We start from the raw sequence: 27,095 nt of genomic DNA, 5'->3' as shown, positions 1-27,095 counted from the left end.
GAGGAGAGGATCTGTAGTAGGAGGCAGTGGTCAACCGTGTCGAAAGCAGAGGACTGGTCTAGAAGGAGGAGTACAGAGTGTTGTCCATTAGCTTTGGCGGTAAGTAGGTCGTTAGTGATTTTGGTCAGGGCAGTCTCAGTTGAGTGATGGAGGCAGAAACCAGATAGTAGATTGTCAAAGAGCAAGTTAGATGAGAGGTGGGAGGAAAGTTCAGCATGGACGTGCTGCTCCAGGAGTTTGGAAGCGAATGGGAGCAGCGATATTGGGCGATAGCTGGACATAGCAGTTGGATCAAGGGTTGGCTTTTTAAGGATAGGCGTGATTGTGGCGTGTTTGAACACAGAAGGGAAGGTGCCAGAAGTTAGTGATAGGTTGAAGAGGTGGGTTAGGGATGGGATAAGTGTGGTGGTGAGGTTGGGGAGGAGGTGGGATGGGATGGGGTCGAGCGCACAGGTGGTGAGGTGGGATTTGGAGAGGAGGCAATTAAGCCCCCCTTCAGTGATGTTGGAGAGGGAGGTTATGGGGTTTGGGCATTGGTCTGGTATACAAAGGGGTTGTGGTGCTTGAACAATGATGACTGGCCTTGTCTGGTTGATCTTATTTTTAAAGTGTGTGGCAAAGTCCTAGGTAGAGATTAAGAAACTCAAAGGGAGCAGTGGTGGGAGTTAAAGGTTTTGAATAACTGGGGTTGTAGGATAGGGAAGATAGGAGGGATGTGAAGTCGCCTGTTTAGCAGAGGTGAGAGCAGATTTAAAAGCGAGGGTTACCTGTTTGAATGCAGTGAAGTCATCTTGCGAATGTGTTTTCTTCCATTACTGATCCTGAGTTACCTCCTGTATTGTACTCCAGAGCTGCACTCACTATTCTGCTGGTGCAGTCACTGTGTACATACATTACATTACTGATCCTGAGTTACCTCCTGTATTGTACTCCAGAGCTGCACTCACTATTCTGCTGGTGCAGTCACTGTGTACATACATTACATTACTGATCCTGAGTTACCTCCTGTATTGTACTCCAGAGCTGCACTCACTATTCTGCTGGTGCAGTCACTGTGTACATACATTACATTACTGATCCTGAGTTACCTCCTGTATTGTACTCCAGAGCTGCACTCACTATTCTGCTGGTGCAGTCACTGTGTACATACATTACATTACTGATCCTGAGTTACCTCCTGTATTGTACTCCAGAGCTGCACTCACTATTCTGCTGGTGCAGTCACTGTGTACATACATTACTGATCCTGAGTTACCTCCTGTATTATACTCCAGAGCTGCACTCACTATTCTGCTGGTACATTTTCGGTGTACATCCTGTTCTTGTAGAAAGGTTCCATATGTACCACATTACAATGACTGAACAATTCTGTATAATCTCCATTACTGTTATTTTTTTATTGTTTTTTTACTTGACAGGTAGCTTCTTGGTCTCCTAGTAATATGTCGCATGTTGCTGCCTCACATTATTAGACACGCTCTGTACAGGCCTGATCAGCTCATTAGATAGAACTGCACATTACAATACACTTTGAGCACCAGGTGGCGCTATACTCTAAGTAAAATTTTCTTCTCTGCATCTTTTTAAGATTTATTCCTTTAAAATAAAAAAAACGCTGCAGCCATAGTAAAATTAAACATGTAGGAAGCAGCCAAATGGAGACCATTACACAGGAGTAGTTGATGTAAATCGATTCACACATCCCATCTCTCCCTCTACTAACCTACCTTTGCCTGACATTGCCATCTCCGTGTGCGGGTCCATCATTACTCCAAAGCAACATGCCTGCTGCCTTGGGGTCATCCTTGATTCTGACCTTTCATTCACCCCCCACATCCGATCACTGGCTCGCTCTTCTTACCTGCATCTCAAAAACATTTCTAGAATTCGCCCTTTTCTTACTTTCGACTCTGCAAAAACTCTTACTGTTTCACTTATTCATTCTCGTCTGGACTATTGTAACTCTCTAATTGGCCTCCCTCTTACAAAACTCTCCCTGCTCCAATCTGTCCTGAATGCTGCAGCCAGGATCATATTCCTCACCAACCGTTACACCGATGCCTCTACCTTGTGCCAGTCATTACACTGGCTACCCATCCACTCCAGAATCCAGTACAAAACTACTACCCTCATCCACAAAGCACTCCATGGCTCAGCACCACCCTACATCTCCTCCCTGGTATCAGTCTACCACCCTACCCGTGCCCTCCGCTCCGCTAATGACCTCAGGTTAGCATCCTCAATAATCAGAACCTCCCATTCCTGTCTCCAAGACTTTACACGTGCTGCGCCGATTCTTTGGAATGCACTACCTAGGTTAATGCGATTAATCCCCAATCCCCACAGTTTTAGGCGTGCCCTAAAAACTCATTTGTTCAGACTGGCCTACCGCCTCAATGCATTAACGTAACGATCCCTGTGTGGCCTATTTAAAAAAAAAAAAAAATGAATGTTCTCATTCACGTTATGCAGTATTAGCCCTCTGTGTCTGTACTGCTACATACTTAGGCAGTTAACTGGTTCATGCAGCTTTACATGAACACCTGAGCCTTACACTATGGCCGGTCCGAATAACTAAAGCAATTGTTACCATCCACCTCTCCTGTCTCCCCTTTTCCCCATAGTTTGTAGCTTGCGAGCAGCAGGACCCTCATTCCTCCTGGTATCTGTTTTGAACTGTATTTCTGTCATGCTGTAATGTCTATTGTCTGTGCAAGTCCCCTCTATAATTTGTAAAGCACTGCGGAATATGTTGGCGCTATATAAATAAAAATTATTATTATTATCCCATCGGCCATGACAGGTCTCTTGCCGCTTCGTAGAAGAGGGAGTCTTTCCTCTTAGCTGCTGATGTCCGTGGCTCTTTAAATTAGCGCCATTGTTGCAGCTTGACGCACATGTGACATCACACCAGGCTAGCTAATCAAAATTAGAGCTGCTGCAGACAGCTGGTAAGCATTGGTGGTCCCTGTCCTATGCAGCAGCCATAGACCACTGCGGTGGATGTTGGAATTGTATGTGAAACATAAATTAACACCAACTCAAGTACTGAGCATTGTAGCTATGAATCCAGCTCTAGGGTGAGATGAAACACTAGAAAAGCAGCAGCACTTGTATCTGTCACTTTCTCCTCCTTCTACATCAGGGGTGTCAAACTTCATTCCTCGAGGGCTGCAAACAGGTCATGTTTTCAGGATTTCCTTGTACTGCACATGCGATAATTTAAATCACCAACTCATTATTTGTGTAGGTGATTAAATTATCACCTGTGCAGTACAAGGAAATCCTGAAAACATGACCTGTTTGCAGCCCTCGAGGAATGCAGTTTGACACCCCTGTTCTACAGGTAGCTGTGATTTGATCCCTCGGTAAAAACAAGTTGGATTGTCGACTCACCAACACAGATTTTAGCAGTTTTTAAAAGTGAATGATAAGGAAGGTGGGAGTTAAAGGGGCTCATAAGTGGAGAAAGAAGCAGATTTCCTTGATCAGGTATATTATAAAGTTTTTTTATTGGGTGCCGAGTCATAGGCTTTTCCTGAGCGAGGTCTTCAGCTTCCGAGTATGTTATGTCCCTCACTCTCTTCCGGGTTCTGAGCCGGATTTACCACATACCCAATGACACACAAGTGATAACTTTTCACAACATATTTATTGGCAGTGGAAAATGCTTCAGTATTTTATTGAAAGAAAGCAATAAATAATACTGTGATAAAAATAGTCCAAAAAAGTCCATAGACTGTACATATATTGTTACATAATCAGAAAGTACACAAACAGGATTAGAAAACAAAAATGTAACAAGGAATCCAAATTTATACATGAAAAAAAGGAAAAAAGACTTTATAGAACGTCAACTACAATAAATAATACATCATAATATCAAACAGAACAGATTTGTAGGCAAAGGATTTTTGTATTTTTTTTTTTCCTTGGAACCAAGGAAATCGGGAAAGAATCGTCAGAATCACGACCGAGGTTAGGGGGCGAAATCGGGATCGGAGCACAAATCCCAACATTACCCCGGACACAACTTCAGGGCTTCACAGAAAGAAACAAGATCGGGGACGACCCTGCAACTGGGGCAAAGAAATCCAGGCAGGGTGCGATGGTCGCCCCGGAGGTAATCCTGGGATTTGTGCCACCGAATATCGCCATCTAGCCAGAGCGGTGTCTCGATAGTTTCCTCCAAGAAGAAACACAAAGGACAATGAAAAAGATAAGTAAGGCCTTCAGTATAAAACAGGCTGTAAAGTGACAACCTACAATATTGGGCAGGAGAGATATAATTGGTCCTTACAGGCTCCCTGGACTGATATAAAGCCCGGCCTTATATTATATAGTGTTCTTAAGGCTGGGGCGGACAAGGCCAGGGAACATGGTATCTCCAAAAAGGTATGTGACAAAAGGTCCACTTCTATACTAAAACCAGCGCCACGGAGTCCATAGGCCGAGCCCGACACCAGGGCCCATCCCAGGCCAAGTCCGACACCAGGGCCCATCCCAGGCCGAGTCCGACACCGGGGCCCAGCCCAAGCCGAGCCCAACCGGCAGCCCAAGCTGAGCCCAACCACGCAGCCCATGATGCGACACGTGGCTCAGCTTAGGCGGAGTCCAACCCGGCAGTACCTGGTTGAGCACAACCCCGTAGCCCATGATGCAAACACGGGGCTGAGCCCAAGCCGAGCTCAACACCGAGGCCCAGGCTAAGCAGAGTCCAACCCGGCAGCCCAAGATGCGACACGGGGCTCAGCCTAGGCAGAGTCCAACTCAGCAGCCCAAACTCAGCCCAACCCAACACCGCAGGCCATGATGCGACATGGGGCTCAGCCCAAGCTGAGCCCGACACCTGGGCTCAGCCTAAGCAGAGCCCAACCCAGCAGCCCATGATGCAATATGGGGCTCAGCCCAAGCCGAGCCCGACACCGGGGTCCATCCTAGGCAGAGTCCAACCTGGCAGCCCATGATGCGACACGGGGCTCAGCCCAAGCCGAGCCCGACACCGGGGTCCATCCTAGGCAGAGTCCAACCCGGCAGCCCAAACAGAGCCCAACACCGCAGCCCAAGATGCGACACGGGGCTCAGCCTAGGCAGAGTCCAACTCAGCAGCCCAAACTCAGCCCAACCCAACACCGCAGGCCATGATGCGACATGGGGCTCAGCCCAAGCTGAGCCCGACACCTGGGCTCAGCCTAAGCAGAGCCCAACCCAGCAGCCCATGATGCAACATGGGGCTCAGCCCAAGCCGAGCCCGACAGCGGGGTCCATCCTAGGCAGAGTCCAACCTGGCAGCCCATGATGCGACACGGGGCTCAGCCCAACACTGGGGTCCATTCTAGGCAGAGTCCAACCCGGCAGCCCATGATGCGACACGGGGCTTTCGACAGCGCATGGTCCGCTTTTAACAGTACCGGTGCTGCCGAGAACAAGGATAACCTATTGTGCACAGAACTTTGTTACTAATGACCGTTCTGCGCACATGAAAGTGCAGTCGGCCAGTGTAAACAGGCCAATATAATCTCCTTGCATGCAGCCGATTAGCAGTCATTTGACAGGTGCAACGTGGCTGTGTAAATGCAGCTTAACTGTAGTACCAGGCACAGACTTTAGACGAGAGTGGCGCTGTTATTAGAATAAAACATAACCCTTTTTATGATCCTACCTTTCAATGTAGTTATGGCTTTTTCTGATATTACAGGACAAAACTTTTTTTTTTTTTTAACGTTAAAACCGTTAACCCAACATAAAAATAAAAAAAGTACGCACTCCCCCCCTATTAAGTACAACCAGGAGAAAAATGAACTGATGCAGACTGGGTAAATCATTCTAGGGATTGAGAAGGCTGGGGACACTTCACAATCTTGTACCAGATCAACAGATTTTCTGGATGACTGTACAAATACAATAAAAAAATTTTTTTTTACACAAAATAAAAAAAAAAACCAAACCTTTGTGTTGTCTCATTATGAAATAGACCCATAAATTACAATACTAGAATCATTTACAGAGTCCCCTCCGGTGATTAGCGAGGACTCGCGGAGTTACAGTACATTCAGTAAGGAGGAGGTGGGATAACGGCGGACAGATGGGATGAACGAGGAGATGTGGAAAGTGAACTATGAACCAAAAAAAATGACAAAAACGACGGTTAAAATTCTAAAATATTTCTCCTATCTATAATTTTTACTTGCTAATTTAAAAACTCTGTATTAAAATATCTCAAAAGTGTCTGAACAGCTTGATTTGTACGGAGAAGTCAACCAGGTCTGGAAATGTGGAATCGAGATGGATTCAGATGTTGCATATTCATCTGTAGAAGTAATGAGGGTAAACTGCAGAGGAGAGAGGAAAAAGGAGATTAGACAGCTGTGCAAAAAGGCACTAATTAGTGAAGAGCGTCAATACTTTTGAAACCACTTTTTCTTCTTCTAATCCACTAAAACAACTGTGCAAATTAACCTGAACACAAAATATCTAACTTTCTGTCTGCGTCTCCACGGTAACAGACCACAAACAAACCTCGTGTATTGTCAGATCCTAATGCATTTATCTGCCTCCTCTACTACTAGATTATTAAAGGGTTTGCCTAAAAAAAAATATGTATCTATAATCGGTCCAGTGATGCTTGGTCCTTAAAGGGAATGTGTTATTGTTGGACAACCTGTACACATGTGTATATATACACATGGCTGGGCAATATACTACGTGGCTGGGCAATATACTACGTGGCTGGGCAATATACTACGTGGCTGGGCAATATACTACGTGGCTGGGCAATATACTACGTGGCTGGGCAATATACTACGTGGACGGGCAATATACTATGTGGCTGGGCAATATACTACGTGGACGGGCAATATACTACGTGGACATGCATATTCTAGAATACCCGATGCGTTAGAATCGGGCCACCATCTAGTATATACATACCTACATACATACATACACACACACTTTAAAGAAAACCTCGGTTTAAACTACAGTTCGTCTTCTGATAAACACATTCCCTTTAAGGTCCAAGACCGATATAGATATAATTTATCATTTAACCCTTTAAGTAAGCGGGAAAACAGCGATCAGTGCACCAACATGCGCTGCCTCGTATATGATTTTATCATGGGAGACGAACCCTTTGTATTTCCCCTGCGGTGGTGTAAGATGCCGATAGTCTTGAAAGCTTTTAGTTCAGGCTCATAGATAAGGATCCCGAAGCAGGACGCTCCAACAAGACGCCTTATAGGAGATTACCGACAGCCCATATGCATGACCAGCACTGAGGGACAAAAGCAAATGTTGCTCGACTTATCCCAAAAGAACCCTACAGATTGGATGGGTTGAAATCCAACTTGTCCATCCTCGGTTTACCCTCCGACGTGAGAATTTCAAGGGATCCCACGACACATAACTAATGGGTTACCATATAGAATTTCCTGCAAAATGTCTCAGACAGACCAAGAACGTGATAATGTAATAGGGGTTGTGAGCGGCGGCAGCCAAGGAGGTTCACAGGGAGACCCCAATGTGGAGGGCACTTACCGACAGACACCGTTAGCAGGAGTATGTCCTAATTGTGGCTGAATCCAGTCTTTGTATTCCAGACACATTGCCTATTAATAACCATAAGAGACGTGCAAAAAAAAAAAAACACGACATGCAGTTAGTGTAACGTTAAACATGTGAGAAACATTCAACCTGACGCAGACCCCCCAAAATAAAGGGGAGCGCTGATCACTTACTATAATGATCACATGAAGGCCTCACCTAATGATGGTTGGCTCAGACCAGACATTTCCTAGCTATGGGGGCAACTGGTTGATTAGAAGGTCCGGCTATTGGGGGAAAAAGCAGATTTTGTACAGGAAAGATGTGGCCAGGCATTTACCCTTTAGCATCTTTCTGCCACATGTTCGGCGGCTCGTAAAAATGGCTGCCTGAGTGCTGCAGACGATGAATCGGGGCGCTCTGTTCCAAATTATTGAGGCTGGTCCTTTATAAAGGACGTAGGTCGTCATAGGGCAAATCTGGAACTAATGATGCTCTAGGTGCAATCACAAGTCATTTCGACATCTGACAACAGATGATCATTCTCTAGATTAGGAAAACTTCAACTCATCTGTTGCTGCATGCTGTGAGTTGTAGTGCTGAAAAAACAGGGGAGCCACTGACCGAGAACAGACTTTCATTGCCTTGCTCTAAGAAGCCTATGGACCGAGAAGCTGGGAGCACCGATTTGTGCCATCCTGACCCTACAGAATCGCCGGCCACCTACCTAATCCCTAGTGTTAAGGTTAAGCAAACACGGGAGTCGGTTAAGAAAAACAGGAACACGGTAAGGGGTTATAGTAACCATGCACCAACCAACCACACATGTCCGACCATGCTCGGCAATCACAAAAGGGTTAATAAACACGCGGTCCTACCGTCCATCTGCATTTTCTTTGGCTGCATAGAAGGTGAAGACATTGAGGAGTTGACTCTGAAGTTGGCGGGTAGTGTCTCTGCAGAGCCGGCGCCGAGTCCTCGCACATCCTTTGGTCGGAATTTCTTTCGCCACGACGGGGCCCGTCTAAAGCTTTTATCGTCGTCCTGTAAAAGTGGAAAGTTGGCGTCAGTGGACAATGGACGGCCATGCCGAATTGGAAAATTAAAGATCGATGCCCCACAGTTTCTCTCCTCATTTACTCTCTTCCTGCTGGGGCACATTGTAAGTTTGTTTTGTTTTAACAATAACTTTGTTTTTAATTTTCTGTCTTCATATCTATATGATGGCTTGTGCTTTTTTTTGTTGGACGTATTGTAGTTTTGAATGGCGCCGATATCTTATCATAATGTACTAAACAAGGTAAAAAGCAACTCCCAAAGGATGAAGTATTGAAAAAAAAATGAAATTCCGCCTTTCATATTTTAGCTTCTGATTTTTCAAATCTGTATAGTTATTAAAACTGGTTTATACAAGCTGTAAAAAAAAAATTAAATCAAAAGGAAAAGTAAGAGTGTGTGTATGTATATATTGTGGTGTGGTAACCCATGTTACAGCCAGGGGGCGCTGTGTGTGTGCTTCAGGATGCGCTTGGAGGAATAATTATGGTGATGAGACAAAGTCCGGCAGGATTGTAAATGGCCGGTATGTGTCACATAGGTGCTCTGCGCTGTAAGCCCGAAATGATATGGTTATGCTGGGACTTATAGTTCCACAAAAGTTTGTTGTGTTCACTTATAAGGGCGGGCTTATTGGGTTAGCTGGTGAGCTGGGCGGGACTGGCTAACCATACTCACGCCCATCTAGGGGAGTGGTTACAACCATATAATGTGACTAGGTCTGGTCACATGGTCAGAGCGTATGGATCTGTTTGGTCCATGTGCAAGGTCCTGGACGGTCGGCGTTGGAAGGTCCTGTGAGTGGAGTCTTCCTGGAAGCACCTGAGAGATTGTGGATCTGGACGGTCGGTGTTGGAGTCTCCTGTGAGTAGAGATGTCCTGGAAGCACCTAGAGAGGCCGTGGACCTGAATGCACAGGATGTTGGATTGTCCTGGGATGGACTGGAGTCCTGCAAGCATCTGGTGAGACCATGGACTGATGGCCTGTGTATTGGAAGTGCCTGTGACTGGACTTCCTGGAAGCGCATGGAGAGGCTGTATCTACAGAGACTGTGACTGCTTCTGTGTTGGGGAAGCTACAGTTCCTACTGTGGGTCTGGACTATCCGAGGTGCCCTGGTCACAAGGACGGTGATCCCAGTGGGCTTTCCCCTGGGAACCAGCATTGACGGGAGTCAGTGTGTGGAGCCGGAGCTCCTGTAAGGTAACTCCAGATAACAAGGGGATACGGGCAGACGCGGATCTGCCATTGGAACAGACTGTCGGTGGTTTAGTGTTCCGTTGATCTATGTAAGAACTGTTTGTGTTATCGTTTATGATTTCTAATAAACCGAATAAGACTGTTTACGTGGAGAAACCGTGCCTGAGTGCTTGAATCCGGTGCCAAGCAAGTGTTCCCCAACCCACTCAGGTAGTGTTTCACCACTATATATATATCTATATATATCTATATATATCTATATATATCTATATGTCAAGCGTGTCCAGTTTTTGTACCCCCCATACAATAATACACATGCGCTAAAGCATACATCATCGAATCTTCTTTCTGTTCCTCTTATGAGAAGGTTGTTGAATTCCCGCTCCAACACTGAACGTGCCTGAAATAAGAGAAAGAAAACTGCGGTCACCGGCCCGTAAGTCACTAGCGCCCCCTACGGGTGTGGAGAGTCGCTGTGAAATCCATCTCACCTGTGTGTTCTGAGTGGGAATCTGTAGCAGCAGAGCCAACGTGTTGTGGTCGAACGTCTCGTCTAAGGCAATCAGGGCACCGTGAACGCCGCTCTCTAGGAGATTGTTTGCATATTCTTTAAGCCCGATGGATAAAACCCAGTTTATGACCCGTTCATTGCTCCAAACCAGGACGTCTGCAAGAGAAACTACACATCATCCATTTATATAGTAAACGGATTTCCATGCACAGCTCTGTGGACCATTACTAAAGAAACAACAAAGCAAAAATCACTGTACTGCACATGGGGGTCTATGAGACAGGACCTCGGTGCAGTACTGCATATGGGACACCCCACTCTGCCCCCGACGGGACACCACCACCCCCGACGGCACACCAATCCTACCTGTACTTTCATTCTGACTTTCCTCCCGTCGCTTCTCCAGCTCTTTCCTGTCGTAGTTCAGCCTCCGTAAGCTCATGATGCCGCACTGGAAACTGTTCCTATATGTAGAAAGGGAGAATTTAGGTGTTTTTGTTCCTTTTTTTTTTTTTCCTTTTTTTTTTGCATGATGATGTCATATCTTACCTGTGGAAACTGTCCACCATTTTTAATTGCCCGCGAAGATCCTTCTTGGTTAGATGGTCCAGCATCCTGGCGTCAACAAGGCACTCCATGAAATAACTGCGATACTGGGGCAACCCGAGACTGGGCAGCCACTCGTTCCCGATCCACTCGTGGTTCATGTCCCCGTACGCCAAGGTCTGGGGGGACAGGGAGGCGTTAGCTCCGGAGCGCTTTCCTTGAGCCGGCGTCTGACCAGCGTATTACGGGTACAAGTCTTAGCCGAATCGCGGGTGTAAGGACTCGACCTGACGGCTTTATTGTTTGCCATGAGGTTCGGATCCTAAGGCCCAGCTGTCCTGTGCCAGCAATGCGCTCGCCTGAAACCGGCCAAAGTCAGTGAACTAATTGGAATATGTGATCATTAATCATGGCAGTGAAAAATCATTGTGCGATTACACAAAAGCCGGAGCTCGAACCGACATGACGTCACCTGCGATACACTGCACAATCATTACATTGGCATGACCAGCGAGCAGCGTCAAAAAAGTCGTAGTCGACCATTTAAAAATTGCAAAAAAGGCCGGAATGGTTTGACAGTGGAAATACGGCCCCCACGAGTCGCAGTAAAGGGGTATTCAAGTCTGTAAAAATGACCAGTGATCCCATGATCTAACAATACCCCTTTAATGACATGAGCGCCATGGAGCCCAAGCCTAAAGGTGCGGATATATGCCCCTCGTTCTTATTGTATCCCTGGTGGTTTTTATGTGCATATTTATATTTTATATGGAAGACATTAAAAGGGGTAATCCGCATAAAACCGCTTGTACGCAGGCAGAGAATCACTGCAGAGACTTCACCGAACATATTAGGAAAATACTTTCCTCTAAAAAACTCATCAGCCATCGATTCTTAGAACTCTGCGTTACTTCATTCCTGACATTGTATGGATATTACCATTCCCCTCGTCATCGGGAGATCCGAAACACTCAACGGATTAATCACCGAGTGCCAATTCCGGGAGGAATAACAGAGGAAAGGTGCAAAACAGAGTTCTAAAATAAAGGGATAAAAGGGATATCCGGCCTCATCTCTTTGGCAGGGCAGGGGAGTGGCAGCCGCCGAGGGGGTAAGGACAGGGGAGCGCCGCAGCCACCGAGGAGGCACAGGGGACCGCCGTAGCCACCGAGGAGGCACAGGGGAGCACCGCAGCCACCGAGGAGGCACAGGGGAGCGCCGCAGCCACAGAGGAGGCACAGGGGAGCGCCGCAGCCACCGAGGAGGCACAGGGGACCGCCGCAGCCAGCGAGGAGGCACAGGGGAGCACCACAGGGGAGGGGGGGAGACGACGGTCGCACCGCAGCAGCCGAGGAAGCACAGGGAAAAATAGCAGCCGCCGAGGGGGGAAGGGCAGGGGAGCGCAACAGCTGTTGAGGAGGCACAGGGGAGCGCCGCAGGGGAGGGGGGGAGACGACGGTCGCGCCGCAGCAGCCGAGGAAGCACAGGGAAGAATAGCAGCCACCGAGGGGGGAAGGGCAGGGGAGCGCCGCGGCCGCCGAGGGGGGACAGGGGAGCGCCCCGGCCGCCGAGGGGGGACAGGGGAGCGCCCCGGCCGCCGAGGGGGGACAGGGGAGCGCCCCGGCCGCCGAGGGGGGACAGGGGAGCGCCCCGGCCGCCGAGGGGGGACAGGGGAGCGCCCCGGCCGCCGAGGGGGGACAGGGGAGCGCCCCGGCCGCCGAGGGGGGACAGGGGAGCGCCCCGGCCGCCGAGGGGGGACAGGGGAGCGCCCCGGCCGCCGAGGGGGGACAGGGGAGCGCCCCGGCCGCCGAGGGGGGACAGGGGAGCGCCCCGGCCGCCGAGGGGGGACAGGGGAGCGCCCCGGCCGCCGAGGGGGGACAGGGGAGCGCCCCGGCCGCCGAGGGGGGACAGGGGAGCGCCCCGGCCGCCGAGGGGGGACAGGGGAGCGCCCCGGCCGCCGAGGGGGGACAGGGGAGCGCCCCAGCCGCCGAGGGGGGACAGGGGAGCGCCCCAGCCGCCGAGGGGGGACAGGGGAGCGCCCCAGCCGCCGAGGGGGGACAGGGGAGCGCCCCAGCCGCCGAGGGGGGACAGGGGAGCGCCCCAGCCGCCGAGGGGGGACAGGGGAACGCCCCAGCCGCCGAGGGGGGACAGGGGAGCGCCCCAGCCGCCGAGGGGGGACAGGGGAGCGCCCCAGCCGCCGAGGGGGGACAGGGGAGCGCCCCAGCCGCCGAGGGGGGACAGGGGAGCGCCCCAGCCGCCGAGGGGGAAGGACAGGGGAGCACCGCAGCAGCTGAGGAGGCACAGGGGAGCGCCGCAGCCACAGAGGGGGGACAGGGGAGTGCCGGAGCCGGCGAGGAGGCACAGGGGAGCGCCGCAGCCGTGGATCATGCACAAAACCTGACTAGCACCGACGGACGCATTGGATGCAGAAGGGAAAGGTGTTGGATAATCCCTTTGACATCGGCCTCGTGTGGCGGGCTCCTGGGGATTTTATCCTGCAGGTTCGTCTTATATCAGATCACAATACAAAATCAGAACAAATGTAAAAGAAGCGACGACTAATCTGAGACTAAACACTGATTAGCAAAGAGCGAAATAAAAGGCATATATTAGTGAAAAAGCTCAAACCTGAGCCCAGCTCCCCTCCTCATCGTCCTGGGGTTACGTGGTTAGGAAAGCAAAAGAATACAGAGAGTTAGTCAGCCGGATGGATGGGATTACCGGTCACTCCATGCAGCACACGGGATGCACATGCAATTGGGAAAAACATAGAACCAGTCAGGAACCTCTGATGCTCGGGGGGCTCGCGGCCCACTAACCCGCATTATACTGGTGGATTTATCACTGTACATTCCCATTACAAACACCTGCACCACATTCCTACATAGATGGGGGACTCCACAGCACCCAGAAGTGTCACGTGGCTGAAGCAACAGGAGCCCCAAGATCACCTAGAGGTTCTCTGGTTTCTATTAATCTCCCAAAATAACCCTTTCAGTGCTGGGCAGAGTGTAGACCCCTTCGAGAGCAGTAACCATTTTCATTTCATACATCAATAGAGCACGTGAAGATCAGCAATTGTGTAATAGAGAAATCTTCTTTTTCCTCCTGAACTGAACGTTCTCAATTCACAAGTAAAATCGTCAGTATCGAGTGAAGACAGATTTTCATTTTCCCATTACTAAGATAGGAGAGGACAGTTGGTGCTTGCAAACTTCTATGGAAGGGGGAGGAGCTAGAGATTCTGCTGCAGGATCTCGAAACTTACACTTCTTTATAGAACTTCATGAGGACCAACTGCCATCTCTTATCTCAGTAATGGGAAAATCTATTGATACATTGTGTCTTTGAATTGAGAATTTTGAGAACTATCAGTCCAGGAGGAGAAAGAAGTGAATTTCTCTATTATCTTTGTTATTTTCACTTGTACTACTGATTTTTTTAAAAAAATAAACATAAAAATTATAGTTACTTAAAGGGACATTCTCGTCTCCAAGATACTGTCCCAGTATGTAGTAGGTGTAATAATAATAATATTAGAAAATACCTCCAAATTAGAAATGTAGTATAGTTCTTCTGATCACTATGTCACTTAGAGCATTTCAGTAGCTTCGGTATCCATGGTTACGGCCACTCATATAGTGACAAGTTAGTTGTTTAGTGGTCAAAACCATGGCGCTACTGCAATGCCCAGTGACATAGCTAATCAGGAGAACTATACTAGATTTTTAATTGGAGGTATATACTAACATTATTACACCTGCTACATATCGGGATAAGATCTTGGAGATGAGAATGGTTTAACTCCGCCAGGCAGTTCTAGGGATAAATGAAGAAAAACCCAAACCTACAAATAAGGAAAACTAAAAAGGAGAACAAGTGAGCTGCTAAAATCCATTCATTGTAATACTACACAGAGAAGGTCGTTACCGGCCTCCGGGCGGGGGACAAGATGCTACAGACAGGCGGCGGCGGTGCCGGAGACTAACCGTTTGTGGAGAGGCTGTGAGAGTTTCCATCTCTTCGTGTGTTACCCAGACATTTCCCGTGGACTAACACAAGCACATCCAGTGAGAGGGAAGCAGTAAGAGAGGGAAGGTGTAAGCAACAGGTACGTGGTGGAGCAGGAGAAAAGCAAACGCTGAAGTCTTAGGAGGAACAGGCGTGAACCTCCGACTATACGGGGGAAATGCGACGGTGCAGGAGCGAGCGCGCGCCGCCGTCTATGTACCGGCAGAGCTGAGTTTGCTTCTAAGTCGCAGCACGGACTGTGTGCAGGCCGCTCATCTATCCATCCCAGGGCAGCCGCCAGCGCCGTCCACGGCCGGTCCGTGCTGCCACATGAAAGCAGAGTTCGCTATGCAAGTGCATTAGAAAGACGATGACTCTGCCGACTGCTGCAACATGAGCATTCTCCTATAGAACTGGAGGGAAATGTTAAAGGGAATGTGCGGAGATTGTAAGCGATCACCTATCCATAGGATAAGGAATACTGATGACGGAGGCATGACCCATCCTGAGAACGGGGCTCTGCCCGGAGAAAGCGCCGCTCTGCTCCATACATAGACTATGGGACTGCCGGAGATAGGTGGGCGCTGTACTCTACACGTTCTCCGGGGGTCCTACAGACTGTGAAAGGAGCAGAGGTGCGTGAGTGCAGGACCGCTGCTCAGTTCTCATGGGTTCCCCGCAGGGCCCATTTTTGGGATCATGGGTGCCCCTATTCCTACCATTAAACCTTGGCACTGTCCCTTTAAGGTTTGATCAGACAAAGGTCTACACAGAAAAATGGCTGGAACATGATCCCAGTCTCTGGCAAGACGCCCCCCACAATCTCAAAATACCACACGAAAGCTGGCATTAAGAAGTAGTAGAATGGCGATACTTAGAGGGGACAAAGAATAAGAATATGAACCAGGCATGTAAAAAATGAAGGGAAAAAAACAGCGCCTCTCTTGTCCATTGGTGGCATTGCAGCCCTACCCCATTTTTAGTAAAAAAGAAGACCCTTTATTCTAATGCCAGACATCATCACATCAGTAGGACATGGGGGCTAAACTTTACAGAAGTGTGGTCTTCCCTCCCATATAGTGTGTGAGACAGGGGACGATATGTGATCAATGGATACGGTTCATGTTAGTAGAATCTTTAGGTGAATTTGTATAACTGCAAAATGTTCTTGAAAAAGGCACCGGTACTCCCCACATAGTAGGAAGCCTTAAAGGGATATTCCCATCTCCAACATCCTATCCCCAATATGCAGCAGGTGCAATAATAACAATATTAGCAAATACCTCCAATTAGAAATGTAGCATAGTTCTTCTGATTACTATGTCGCTTACCTCATGTGCAGGGCATTGCAGTAAGCTTAGGTTTCCATGGTTACAACCACACATATAGCGACAGCTGTCTAGTTGTTAGTGGTGGTAACCATGGAAACCTAAGCTTACTGCAATGCCCTGCACATGACGTAAGCCACATAGCGAATCAGAAGAACTATACTACATTTCTAATTGGAGACCTTTTCTAATATTATTATTACACCTACAACATATTGGGATAGAATCTTGGAGATGGGAATATCCCTTTAAAAGGCAATGCATCCTGGGGAAAGTATGCAAACTAGCTCCCTGCAAGAAGGATAGATTGTCCCTGTAGCACAATGTGTAAATAGCTATGGGGACAAAGACATTGAGGATCCAGGTGATAAAGTGCACAGAGACCCCGAAAGCCCCTGCTATCATGCTACGCCACGGGGGTCCTTCCCGCTTATGTAGGGGGTGAATGGATCCCCCCGTGGAAAGTTACTACATTCACTCCTTCTAATGTTCTTACCGTTCGAGACGTCGGCGGGGCGGAGGGGCTGGTTAAGGACATGATCTCTTGGATGGCGAGTCGCAGCTTCAACCTGTGCAATGGGTTACTAATGCCGATCTCCCGCTGGATTTCGGTGTCGGACAGGGCGGACATTATGGCCCCGCTTTTCACATTGGCTCGACACGCAGCCACGTACCAGGCGGGCATCCCGACCCAGAGCTGAGGACAGAAGACACGGCCATTAATATTCACACAGAATTATACGTCAAATCTGGCAGAAAGATCTGTACCTCCAACCAAACGACCACGGTCGGCCCGTCCCACTGTGCAAATGGCAGCCCCTGCCGCCGCGCCTCCTCCAGCAGCTCGTGCCTGCAACGACAACGTCCACATTCAGTTCCATACACGCAGACTAATGTCTGTTACTGGCGCATTAACTGTATGGCAGGTTTGTTTTTTCACTGCTCTGCTCTCAGACGATCTACCTGCAACACATGACCACTGTAGGCAATCACCGATGTATCTCAGTGTCACCTAACCAGAGCCCAGTGATTGTCTGCAGCGGTCACAAGGGTAAAAAAAAATCCAAAAATCAATCAAGGTAAAGAGATCACATTCTAAGCTACGCAGCCGTGCAGTTCAGACCCTCTGCGCCAAGCGATTTCTAGATAAAACACCACTTTACCCCATCCACGATCCTCCCTTTATCACCTCATCCAATAAAGATGCTATCAGTTCTGCTGAGACTAGTAGTTCCATAAGCAATCACCGCCCGTGATAGTCACACGTTTTCCTTGATGAACAGACGTGGAGCGGCTGACGGACAATTAACGTACAATTGGAGTATGAATGAGTACAAAATATCACATAAAAGTACACGGACACGTGGCACGCCAGATTCTACCTGACTCAGGGTTTCGCCTCTTGGCTTCTTCTTGGGGGAAGCTCCGAAGAATACATTAGTTAAAAGCGGATTTATTCTCAGAGTATAATAAAAAACAAACGAGAGCGAGTTGTCTGTCAGCGCTGCTCTACGTCCGCTTCTTCTATAAGGGAGACTTGTGACGGTTCTGTTCGCAGTGATAACTTGTGGAACTACTGGTCTCAGCAGACCAATAGAAACATCATTGGATGAAACCCACTGTAACGGAAGGAAGATTCTGGATTATGCGGATTCTGATTTAAACATGGCCGTTGCGGTAAGGTTGGATTTTATCTCTTTGCATTGCTCCGATCTCACTGGGGTCCTGTGATAGCTATGTAGAGACCTGTCTGAACAGAGCGACTGAGCATGTGCGACCACCGGCGCGCTCAGCTCGCTAGGTGGACGATCACATTGCTGGCACCATACTGCGCGAGTGTATGTCAGAACTTGACAGATCAGTCTCTTAAAGGGGTATTCTCAAGTTTCGAAGCCATCACCTATACATTGGATAGGGAATAACCTCTTCTAGTGCTGGCGGTGCAACCGCTGGGACCCCCCAACGACTGAGAAATTATCCTCTAGAATATCCCTTTAACAGTAAGTGAACAGAATCTGACATGACAATACCATAGTACATTACTAACGTTATTACAGGGCGTCAAATCCTGTACAGTATTTATCACAGGAGAGATCCTGAAACGACCCCACAGCACAAATAGGAAAGATGGAGGCCGGCTCCAGAGGAGAAGAGAGGAGAAAAAAGTGACCTCTGAGCGGCCAGAGACATGCACACGGGACCAGACAGAAGATCATCCGCCACTCAGTGATCGCTCATACTCACCATGATATTACGCTACCACAAGACACGGGGAGACAAAAAAAAATAAATAAAAAAAAAAACCATGAATGCAGAAACACAAACAGAGCCCCGAACCATTACATACACATCGTGAGGGCACAGAAATGGAATTTGGCTTCTCGGGTCACTTTGTAGTAAATAAAGAGCTACAATAAAAAAAACTTTGCAGCTTCATGTAAAAAAAAAACTTTTCAAAAGTTCTGAAACTTTTTAAAACACTTTAAAAATGGAGGATTTGGTACAATTCAGTCCAAGAAACTGAAAAGTCTCCTGCAAATAAAACAGGCTGGACTATATACATGTATCCAGCTAATCCTGCTTATGACGTCCATGTGTCATGTCCTCTTGATTAGCCAATTTGGAAGGATGGATTAACCCCTTAAATAAAAGATGGATTTTTTTTTTTATTTATCTGCAGATATGAAATCAGTTCTTACTTCTTTTGGAGCTTTCGGTTTTTCTCTACTTGTCCTCCGAGCTTTGCAAGTCCGAGGGATTCTTGAGAAGTGCTTTCAAATTCTGGAATTCCACCTAGAAATGATATTTAGTCATTTTTTTAAGATTCTGGGTTTTGGGATCTGTGCTGGTACGCGGTAAATCCAGATTACCCTTAGGACTACAGCACCCAGCAGGCAGAAAACATTTACATCTCACCCTTCACCATCCCGGAACGTGACCCAAGTGGCCGCTCACCTGCTCCCAGAGACTCTTTGCCCAATTGACCAGGACGACCCTTCTCTTTTTTGCCGAAGAGGCGCCCGATGGAGGACTTGATTCCTTTCTTCTTTGGGGCTTTGTTCAGGGAGTCCTGGCTGCTGTTACTGCTGCTGGGATTGCTGACCTGACCGTCCTGCGAGCCTGTGGAGCTGTAAGAGAGCGCTCAGTACGGCAGCGGGTCACCCCCACAATCTACGCCTCACTATTGCTCCCATACAAGTCAATGCACTCCATGTACACATTTATCACCTATTCGGCATTTCCCAAGTCTATCCTTCAATTCAAAGTCTCTTAGAATTAGAAAACATGGCTGCCTTCTTCCAAAAAGAGGACCAGATTGTGTCTGGTATTAAAGCTCATCTCAAGTGAAGGAAGTGGAGCACAGCTGCAATACCAGACATGACCCGTAGGCAGCAGTGGCATGCGTTTTCAAACGTGCCATGTTTTCCTCATTGTGGACAAACCCTTTAAATGCCTGCACTGCACTGTATACAAGGCTAGCTTTGCAGATCAGCCACATACTGTGACCTAGAAAGATGCATGACTGACAAGCTTCCCACGTGACCTGTGCCATCTGCATGCCTCCATGACCAGTACGTACTTTCTGATGTCTCGGATGTCCTCATGGCTCATGGTGTGCAACGCTCCTTTAAGAGCCGAACTTAACCGCAAGGACCGGGGCGAAGCGGGAGGGGAGGTCTCGCACCGTATTGTTGTTTTGTCATCGCGGGGATCGTCTCTAGTACCTGGAGGCTGGACACAGAGAGCGCTCAGCACCACGTAACGTACTGACATTGTATCTTAGATGTGAAGACAAAAGTGGACGGCAAATAATAAAATTATATACGAAGCAAAAAACGGAAACAAAAGAAAAGAGTGGAATGAACGTCCGAGTCAGTAGTGACAGCATGCAAAAGCACAGCACGAGGTAAGGGGAGAAATAACGCAGTGTTACCTTTCTACGATATTTCCTTAAATCGCTAGGCTAATAAAGACGTGTAAAGAAAGGAGTTAGTACAAGGAAGCAACGGCAAAGATAAGAGAAACCCAAGACACCCAAATACAGTGCAAAGTACCAACACCGACCAGGGCAGCGTCACACAACTACCGCGTAATAAGTGCAGTCACTGCGTACACACATTACATTACTGATCCTGAGTTACATCCTGTATTATACCCCAGAGCTGCACTCACTATTCTGCTGGTGCAGTCACTGTGTACATACATTACATTACTGATCCTGAGTTACATCCTGTATTATACCCCAGAGCTGCACTCACTATTCTGCTGGTGCAGTCACTGTGTACATACATTACTGATCCTGAGTTACCTCCTGTATTATACTCCAGAGCTGCACTCACTATTCTGCTGGTGCAGTCACTGTGTACAGTCACTGTGTTACAAAACTATGTAAAGCAGTTAATACAAGAGAAGATAGTATTCTGCTACAGATGGATCTGGATAAGTTGGAAACTTGGGCTGAAAGGTGGCAGATGAGGTTTAACAATGATAAATGTAAGGTTATACACATGGGAAGAGGGAATCAATATCACCATTACACACTGAACGGGAAACCACTGGGTAAATCTGACAGGGAGAAGGACTTGGGGATCCTAGTTAATGATAAACTTACCTGGAGCAGCCAGTGCCAGGCAGCAGCTGCCAAGGCAAACAGGATCATGGGGTGCATTAAAAGAGGTCTGGATACACATGATGAGAGCATTATACTGCCTCTGCACAAATCCCTAGTTAGACCGCACATGGAGTACTGTGTCCAGTTTTGGGCACCGGTGCTCAGGAAGGATATAATGGAACTAGAGAGAGTACAAAGGAGGGCAACAAAATTAATAAAGGGGATGGGAGAACTACAATACCCAGATAGATTAGCGAAATTAGGATTATTTAGTCTAGAAAAAAGACGACTGAGGGGCGATCTAATAACCATGTATAAGTATATAAGGGGACAATACAAATATCTCGCTGAGGATCTGTTTATACCAAGGAAGGTGACGGGCACAAGGGGGCATTCTTTGCGTCTGGAGGAGAGAAGGTTTTTCCACCAACATAGAAGAGGATTCTTTACTGTTAGGGCAGTGAGAATCTGGAATTGCTTGCCTGAGGAGGTGGTGATGGCGAACTCAGTCGAGGGGTTCAAGAGAGGCCTGGATGTCTTCCTGGAGCAGAACAATATTGTATCATACAATTATTAGGTTCTGTAGAAGGACGTAGATCTGGGTATTTATTATGATGGAATATAGGCTGAACTGGATGGACAAATGTCTTTTTTCGGCCTTACTAACTATGTTACTATGTTACTATGTTACTATGTTACATACATTACATTACTGATCCTGAGTTACATCTTGTATTAAACTCCAGAGCTGCACTCTCTCTTCTGCTGGTGCAGTCACTGTGTACATACATTACATTACTGATCCAGAGTTACCTCCTGTATTATACCCCAGAGCTGCACTCACTATTCTGCTGGTGCAGTCACTGTGTACATACATTACATTACTGATCCTGAGTTACCTCCTGTATTATACCCCAGAGCTGCACTCACTATTCTGCTGGTGCAGTCACTGTGTACATACATTACCGATCCTGAGTTACATCCTATATACAGGATATAACTCAGGATCAGTAATGTAATGTATGTACACAGTGACTGCACCAGCAGAATAGTGAGTGCAGCTCTGGGGTATAATACAGGAGGCAACTCAGGATCAGTAATGTAATGTATGTACACAGTGACTGCATCAGCAGAATAGTGAGTGCAGCTCTGGAGTATAATACAGAAGGTAACTCAGGATCAGTAATGTAATGTATGTACACAGTGACTGCACCAGCAGAATAGTGAGTGCAGCTCTGGGGTATAATACAGGATGTAACTCTGGATCAGTAATGTAATGTATGTACACAGTGACTGCACCAGCAGAATAGTGAGTGCAGCTCTGGAGAATAATACAGGATGTAACTCAGGGTCAGTAATGTAATGTATGTACACAGTGACTGCACCAGCAGAATAGTGAGTGCAGCTCTGGAGTATAATACAGAATAACGTATAGTTTAGCAGCTGACAATATGGACAGATACACTTTGTAAAACTGCAGGATATGTATGTACTTTCCTCCAATAAAATGAAGATTCAGTTGACATCAAACAGGGAATGATCTCAAGCAAAACTTTCATAGCAATGATCAATCACAGTAAGAAACAGACACAGTGCAGAGAACAGACAATAACAGCGTCCACGCTCTGCAGACTAGTCACATCAATGGAGCTGCAATACCAGATACAACCATGGATGGGTGTGGCGCTGTTTCCTACAGAAAACGACCATGTTTCTTTCCTAATGTAAAACCCTATTTAACAGGATATAAGCTGGACAGTGTGGACTACACAACCCAGCATTCCCACATATATACACCACACAGGGAACTTACCAAGGTCATGACACCTAGTCTGTCCACTTCACGGGCCGGACTGTGTGGGATTCTTCTGGGGGTCGACCGGCCGCTACCAGGAGGGGACGACCCAGCGAGGGACGTACCAGTGAGCGAGGGCGGGATAGAAGACATGGACCTGAAGCGGCCGGTGTTGTCTAAACTTCCACTGCCCACCCTGGACTCGATCTCCTCGGCTCTCTGCTCCGTGTTCTCCTTCTCCTCCTGTATTAACCTAATAACAAGACCGCAGCCATCATGTACACAGGCAGAGCAGATCTAGGGACGTACTCAAGGGTCACGACAGCAGTGGGTTTGGTGCAATGGAGGCCCTCATCAGACACGCTGGTCACACCGCCAGGAAGGACCCCTCCTAAACCCCTTATACCCATATGTCCTGAAGGTTCACACCGGGCACAATGCGAAAATGCCACGCAGCACAATACGCTCATCAGCGCCATTCTGCAACTTTGCATTGAATTTGAACGTTTTATATTAATTTCTGAAAATCACCTGCCTACTATTACCAGAGGTAAACGGAGTGGAGTGTGGATGAACCATCTCCGCCCCAATCGTTCCCTATGGGGGTTGTTAAGAGCTGCACACTTTTTCTGGCAGCCCCCATAAAAATTGAATGGAGAGGAGGTCCGGTGTCCGATTTGCAGCTTCACTTTGTAATGGGGGGTAAAAATTCCCCGATGTATTCATTGGTGTAGGTCCGAACGGTTGGATCTAATCCTATAATTGAGTTATCACCAATCCAGCATCTCCTATGAGAAGAAATCCACAAGCCCGAGCCTTTGGTCAAGGGGGAAGAAAAGTATAGGACTACCCCATACACAGTAGATAGGTGGTCTGTATGAGCCCCTTTACAAATGCACAGAGCCAGGAGCTAAAACTATTCATCCAGCTGCAACTCATGTAATAATATCTGGCCTCCAGCCTGAATATTTTGGCTGTGGCTGAAGTTCAGGATCATGACATCTTAAGACATCCTCGGCAATGAAAGGGTTAAACTTATTGATCGTTGTGGCTGGATAGAGACTTTTCCCAAGAAAACAGGAGAGGTGATAACTTGCTGATCACTAGGATGGAGTAAAGCTCTCGGCTGTCTGCAGCCACCCCATAGGCGTGCCCTCGCCACAGAGCGGACGGGTGCCCTCGCCACAGAGCGGACGGGTGCCCTCGCCACAGAGCGGACGGGTGCCCTCGCCACAGAGCGGACGGGTGCCCTCGCCAGAGCGGACGGGTGCCCTCGCCACAGAGCGGACGGGTGCCCTCGCCACAGAGCGGACGGGTGCCCTCGCCACAGAGCGGACGGGTGCCCTCGCCACAGAGCGGACGGGTGCCCTCGCCACAGAGCGGACGGGTGCCCTCGCTCAACTGCAACCGGGACTCTATACCCTCATTGTTGTGATTGATTAGGGGGTCCCAGCAGCCAGCAACTCATCACCTATTATGTTTAGATGGTTTCCCAGCTCAGATGTCTACATGAACCTACCAGTGACCAGAAATCACCGAAACTGTAATCCCACATACAACAGAGAGGGGGCAGTATATCTTATTCATAGGATATACCTGATTTCCTTATTAATGGCATCCAACTGTTCCTGCAGCATTACAGCGAGGGTCTGCGCGTCGGCCTGGCCGCACGGAGAAAGGAGGTCTACGGAGCTGAATATGGTGTCTCGGTCGTCCTCCATGTCGGAGATGTCCACGTCGCTTTCGAAAGCTTGGGCGACGTTGGCCAGGACATTCGCCTGCTGGGCTCGCTCCCAGTCCTGCTCATTCAGAGTCTGTACCTGCAAAAGCGGAAAACGAAAAGCTAAATGATAAAGTGTCAGGGCCCTGGATAAAATACAAGCAGAAGAAAGAAGGAAAAATGCAATGCACACACTCAGACTCTAGAGGGCGACACTTACGTGCTGAGAACGCAGATCCAGAGAGCGAAGGGGAGAAAGAGAAAACACGGCTTTTAGATAAAGGTATAGTCACGTGATGGGAAAAGCAACGTCCAAGACAAACAGCGGAAAGTGCACAGAAAGTACAGAACTACCGCACTCCTGCAGACACCATCATAGACTTATAGAGCACGGAGCCTGTGTAAGGCCTCCCGGAAATGTAAAAATTTCCAAAAACATGTCAGGGGAGGCAACATATTCGCTTTTAAAGTGTAACGGCGCCATCAGAAAAATTTCAACTTGAAATTAGGCGTCTCAGCACCTGCTATAGGTTACTACCGATCAGCTCCTCTTGAAGTGAATGGGAGTTGAGCTGCAGTGTCCAAGAAGGACAGACATGGTGAATGGATGGAGCCGTGCGTAGTAGCTGCAAACGATTGATCGGTGGGGGTCCCAATGATAGAGCATCAAAATACAAGTGCTAGACATTCCCTTTAAGTTGTATGAGATTTAATATTGCCCTTTAAGCAGACATCACTACTCTTCTGGGAAATAAAATAAAGTCCAACCTTTGAGGGCTCGTCCCGCAGAGCAGCTAGCCGTCCTTTCTGCGGCCTTCGGAGGACCAGTGAAGAACTGTAAGACTCGGGATGTCCGTCAGACAACGAAGAAGGTGCGAGAGCATAGCGGAAGTCAGGAACGCTGCCCAGGTGCGGCCGGCTGCAGAGACACAGACAGTGGCGTCAAGGAGTCACCTGTGATCATGTAATGCTTAGTTTCTCCTGTGGAGGCGCTGCAGGGGAACTGAGCACTTCTGCACAGATTACAGCTGATCCCTGCAGGGTCCCGGCAGCAGGACAATCTGCATTAAGCTAATTTTTAGGGGAACGTTGTAGTAAAAAACTAAAATAATCCGTGCACTAAAACGTCTTGGGGGTAGAGGTGCGTCGTACGAGAACTAATCATTTCTGCTGAGATGAACTCTGCGTCGTCCCTCATTTAATGTGGTAATGTGGTTTAAAAAAAAAAAAAAAAAAAAAAAGAATAATCCTTAAAGTTAATTTCCAGTTATGCAGAAAACAATTAGTCTTGAAAAGAAAAAAAATCTGATTGGCATTTGCTGCAGAATCTGTGGCAGAACCAGGAAGCTTTTCTGGTGGAAAGTGTCTGGAAACTGCACCATCTTGACGTATTTATGAGGATTTGACAAGGAAAACGTGCATTTTTTGCACAAATAAAACCCCCTCTGAACAGGAGCCTTCACTCATTTTTATTGTGCCCTCAATGGGTCGTGGTCCGTGCGGTCTCCCTTCATCTGTGCGGGTGGCACGGCCCTGGAGATGAAGTCCTAGGAAACAGCACGGACCAAACAGACAAATGCACACAAATACAGAAAAATAAAATTAAAAAAAAAATTTAAAAAACACCTCGCCTTGCTAAAGTTTTCGGCAGAACTAGAAGTAAAACAAGCAGACCCTGGATGTATTTTACCATCTCAATGGGTGACGTATATTAGAAACCCATGCCGGCGGGGGTCTCAGTACCTGTGGTGGAGCGACGCTGCCCGTATCCGGACCTGCTCATTCTCGGATCTGAGATTTTCGATTTCAATCAGCAGCTGCTCCTAATAAAAAGAAGAAAATATATATATGTTTATCTCCTGGCTGTATATACAGATATCTGCTCTATTTCCGCTGTACGAGCTTATGAGGACGGTGATATCACAGCATGCTGACGGGCGACCTCCGCAGAGGCATGGTGGTCATGCTGCCATCATCGCTGCCGCTACGTATGACAGATGAGCGACCAATTCTACAGAATTGCAACGGAATGTAGGATACATTTTAACCTTCTATCGTTCAGGATTATTTTTTCTTTTTTCATTCATGTATTTGAGGCTAAAAATAATTTTTGAATTCCGGCTTCAAGGTGGACCTCCTTTTTCAGGGGCTCCTTAAATCCCTTTAAATTTTAGGTACTCGATTTTAATTTGCATCATCTACTTAAACACTAACAGGGTGAATTTAATAGTATGTCATTTTCTGTACAATAGTAGGGACCCTAATGAAAGATAAAAGCCCAAGTAACCACTGGTATGCACACACCGCTCCAGCGTTGCCACTCCGTGCAGAAGTGATGACACCCTGACCGCTGATGCCGATGATTGGCTGCAGGCTCAGGTGACAGCACTGAAGTGGGGCAAGTATTGTGTATTACTATTCCGTTATAAAGATCCCTACCATCTGGATGGTAAGAAAAATAGCGAAGAACCCCTTTAAGTAAAAGAGGCATAATATTGGATGCACTTTAGAAAAAGTATCTGAGCGCAGCCGCCATTATAACACAGAGGACGATATCCCGCGAGTGCACAACTATAATAAAAACACTGATCAGAGATAACGGATAGGGCTCCTTCCATGGAAATAAAGATTAATCATTGCACAATGAAGAGTTCTGCAGCTTCCTGGTACGGTGGGTGCATCGAGGTCCCCTCAGTGGGCATACTGCCCGGCAGCAGAGAACGGATCCCGATCACGTCCTGGTGCACGGTGCGTTAGGAGACAAGATCGGGATG

The 27,095-nt window shown here is 47.8% G+C and overlaps 1 protein-coding gene across 5 annotated transcripts in view; it reads right to left on the bottom strand.

Annotated features, from left to right (window-relative positions):
• Nucleotides 1-3,633: 3,633 nt before the first annotated feature.
• Nucleotides 3,634-27,095, bottom strand: part of PPFIA1 (PTPRF interacting protein alpha 1) — a 55,614-nt gene continuing 32,152 nt past the window's right edge. Inside the window, exons 13-30 of one of the 5 annotated variants that reach the window (XM_069740586.1) lie at nucleotides 26,065-26,144; nucleotides 25,090-25,240; nucleotides 24,198-24,421; nucleotides 22,620-22,854; nucleotides 19,775-19,926; nucleotides 19,150-19,322; nucleotides 18,894-18,987; nucleotides 16,963-17,044; nucleotides 16,691-16,891; nucleotides 14,845-14,907; nucleotides 13,484-13,510; nucleotides 10,859-11,034; nucleotides 10,676-10,773; nucleotides 10,290-10,465; nucleotides 10,130-10,198; nucleotides 8,421-8,586; nucleotides 7,537-7,607; nucleotides 3,634-6,332 (exon numbers count right to left, since the gene is read on the bottom strand). In XM_069740586.1, the coding sequence (XP_069596687.1) occupies nucleotides 7,549-7,607; nucleotides 8,421-8,586; nucleotides 10,130-10,198; nucleotides 10,290-10,465; nucleotides 10,676-10,773; nucleotides 10,859-11,034; nucleotides 13,484-13,510; nucleotides 14,845-14,907; nucleotides 16,691-16,891; nucleotides 16,963-17,044; nucleotides 18,894-18,987; nucleotides 19,150-19,322; nucleotides 19,775-19,926; nucleotides 22,620-22,854; nucleotides 24,198-24,421; nucleotides 25,090-25,240; nucleotides 26,065-26,144 (2,226 nt within the window). In that variant the 3' untranslated portion in view covers nucleotides 3,634-6,332; nucleotides 7,537-7,548. The remainder of the gene's footprint in view (nucleotides 6,333-7,536; nucleotides 7,608-8,420; nucleotides 8,587-10,129; nucleotides 10,199-10,289; nucleotides 10,466-10,675; nucleotides 10,774-10,858; nucleotides 11,035-13,483; nucleotides 13,511-14,844; nucleotides 14,908-16,690; nucleotides 16,892-16,962; nucleotides 17,045-18,893; nucleotides 18,988-19,149; nucleotides 19,323-19,774; nucleotides 19,927-22,619; nucleotides 22,855-24,197; nucleotides 24,422-25,089; nucleotides 25,241-26,064; nucleotides 26,145-27,095) is intronic. The other 4 variants (XM_069740590.1, XM_069740587.1, XM_069740588.1 and 1 more) reach the window with 4 other exon arrangements.

Source organism: Ranitomeya imitator, chromosome 9 (assembly GCF_032444005.1).
Source record: "Ranitomeya imitator isolate aRanImi1 chromosome 9, aRanImi1.pri, whole genome shotgun sequence".
NCBI classification, from domain to species: Eukaryota; Metazoa; Chordata; class Amphibia; order Anura; family Dendrobatidae; genus Ranitomeya; species Ranitomeya imitator.
Note: the sequence above shows the minus strand (reverse complement) of the source record. Positions and strands in the feature narration are given on the sequence as shown.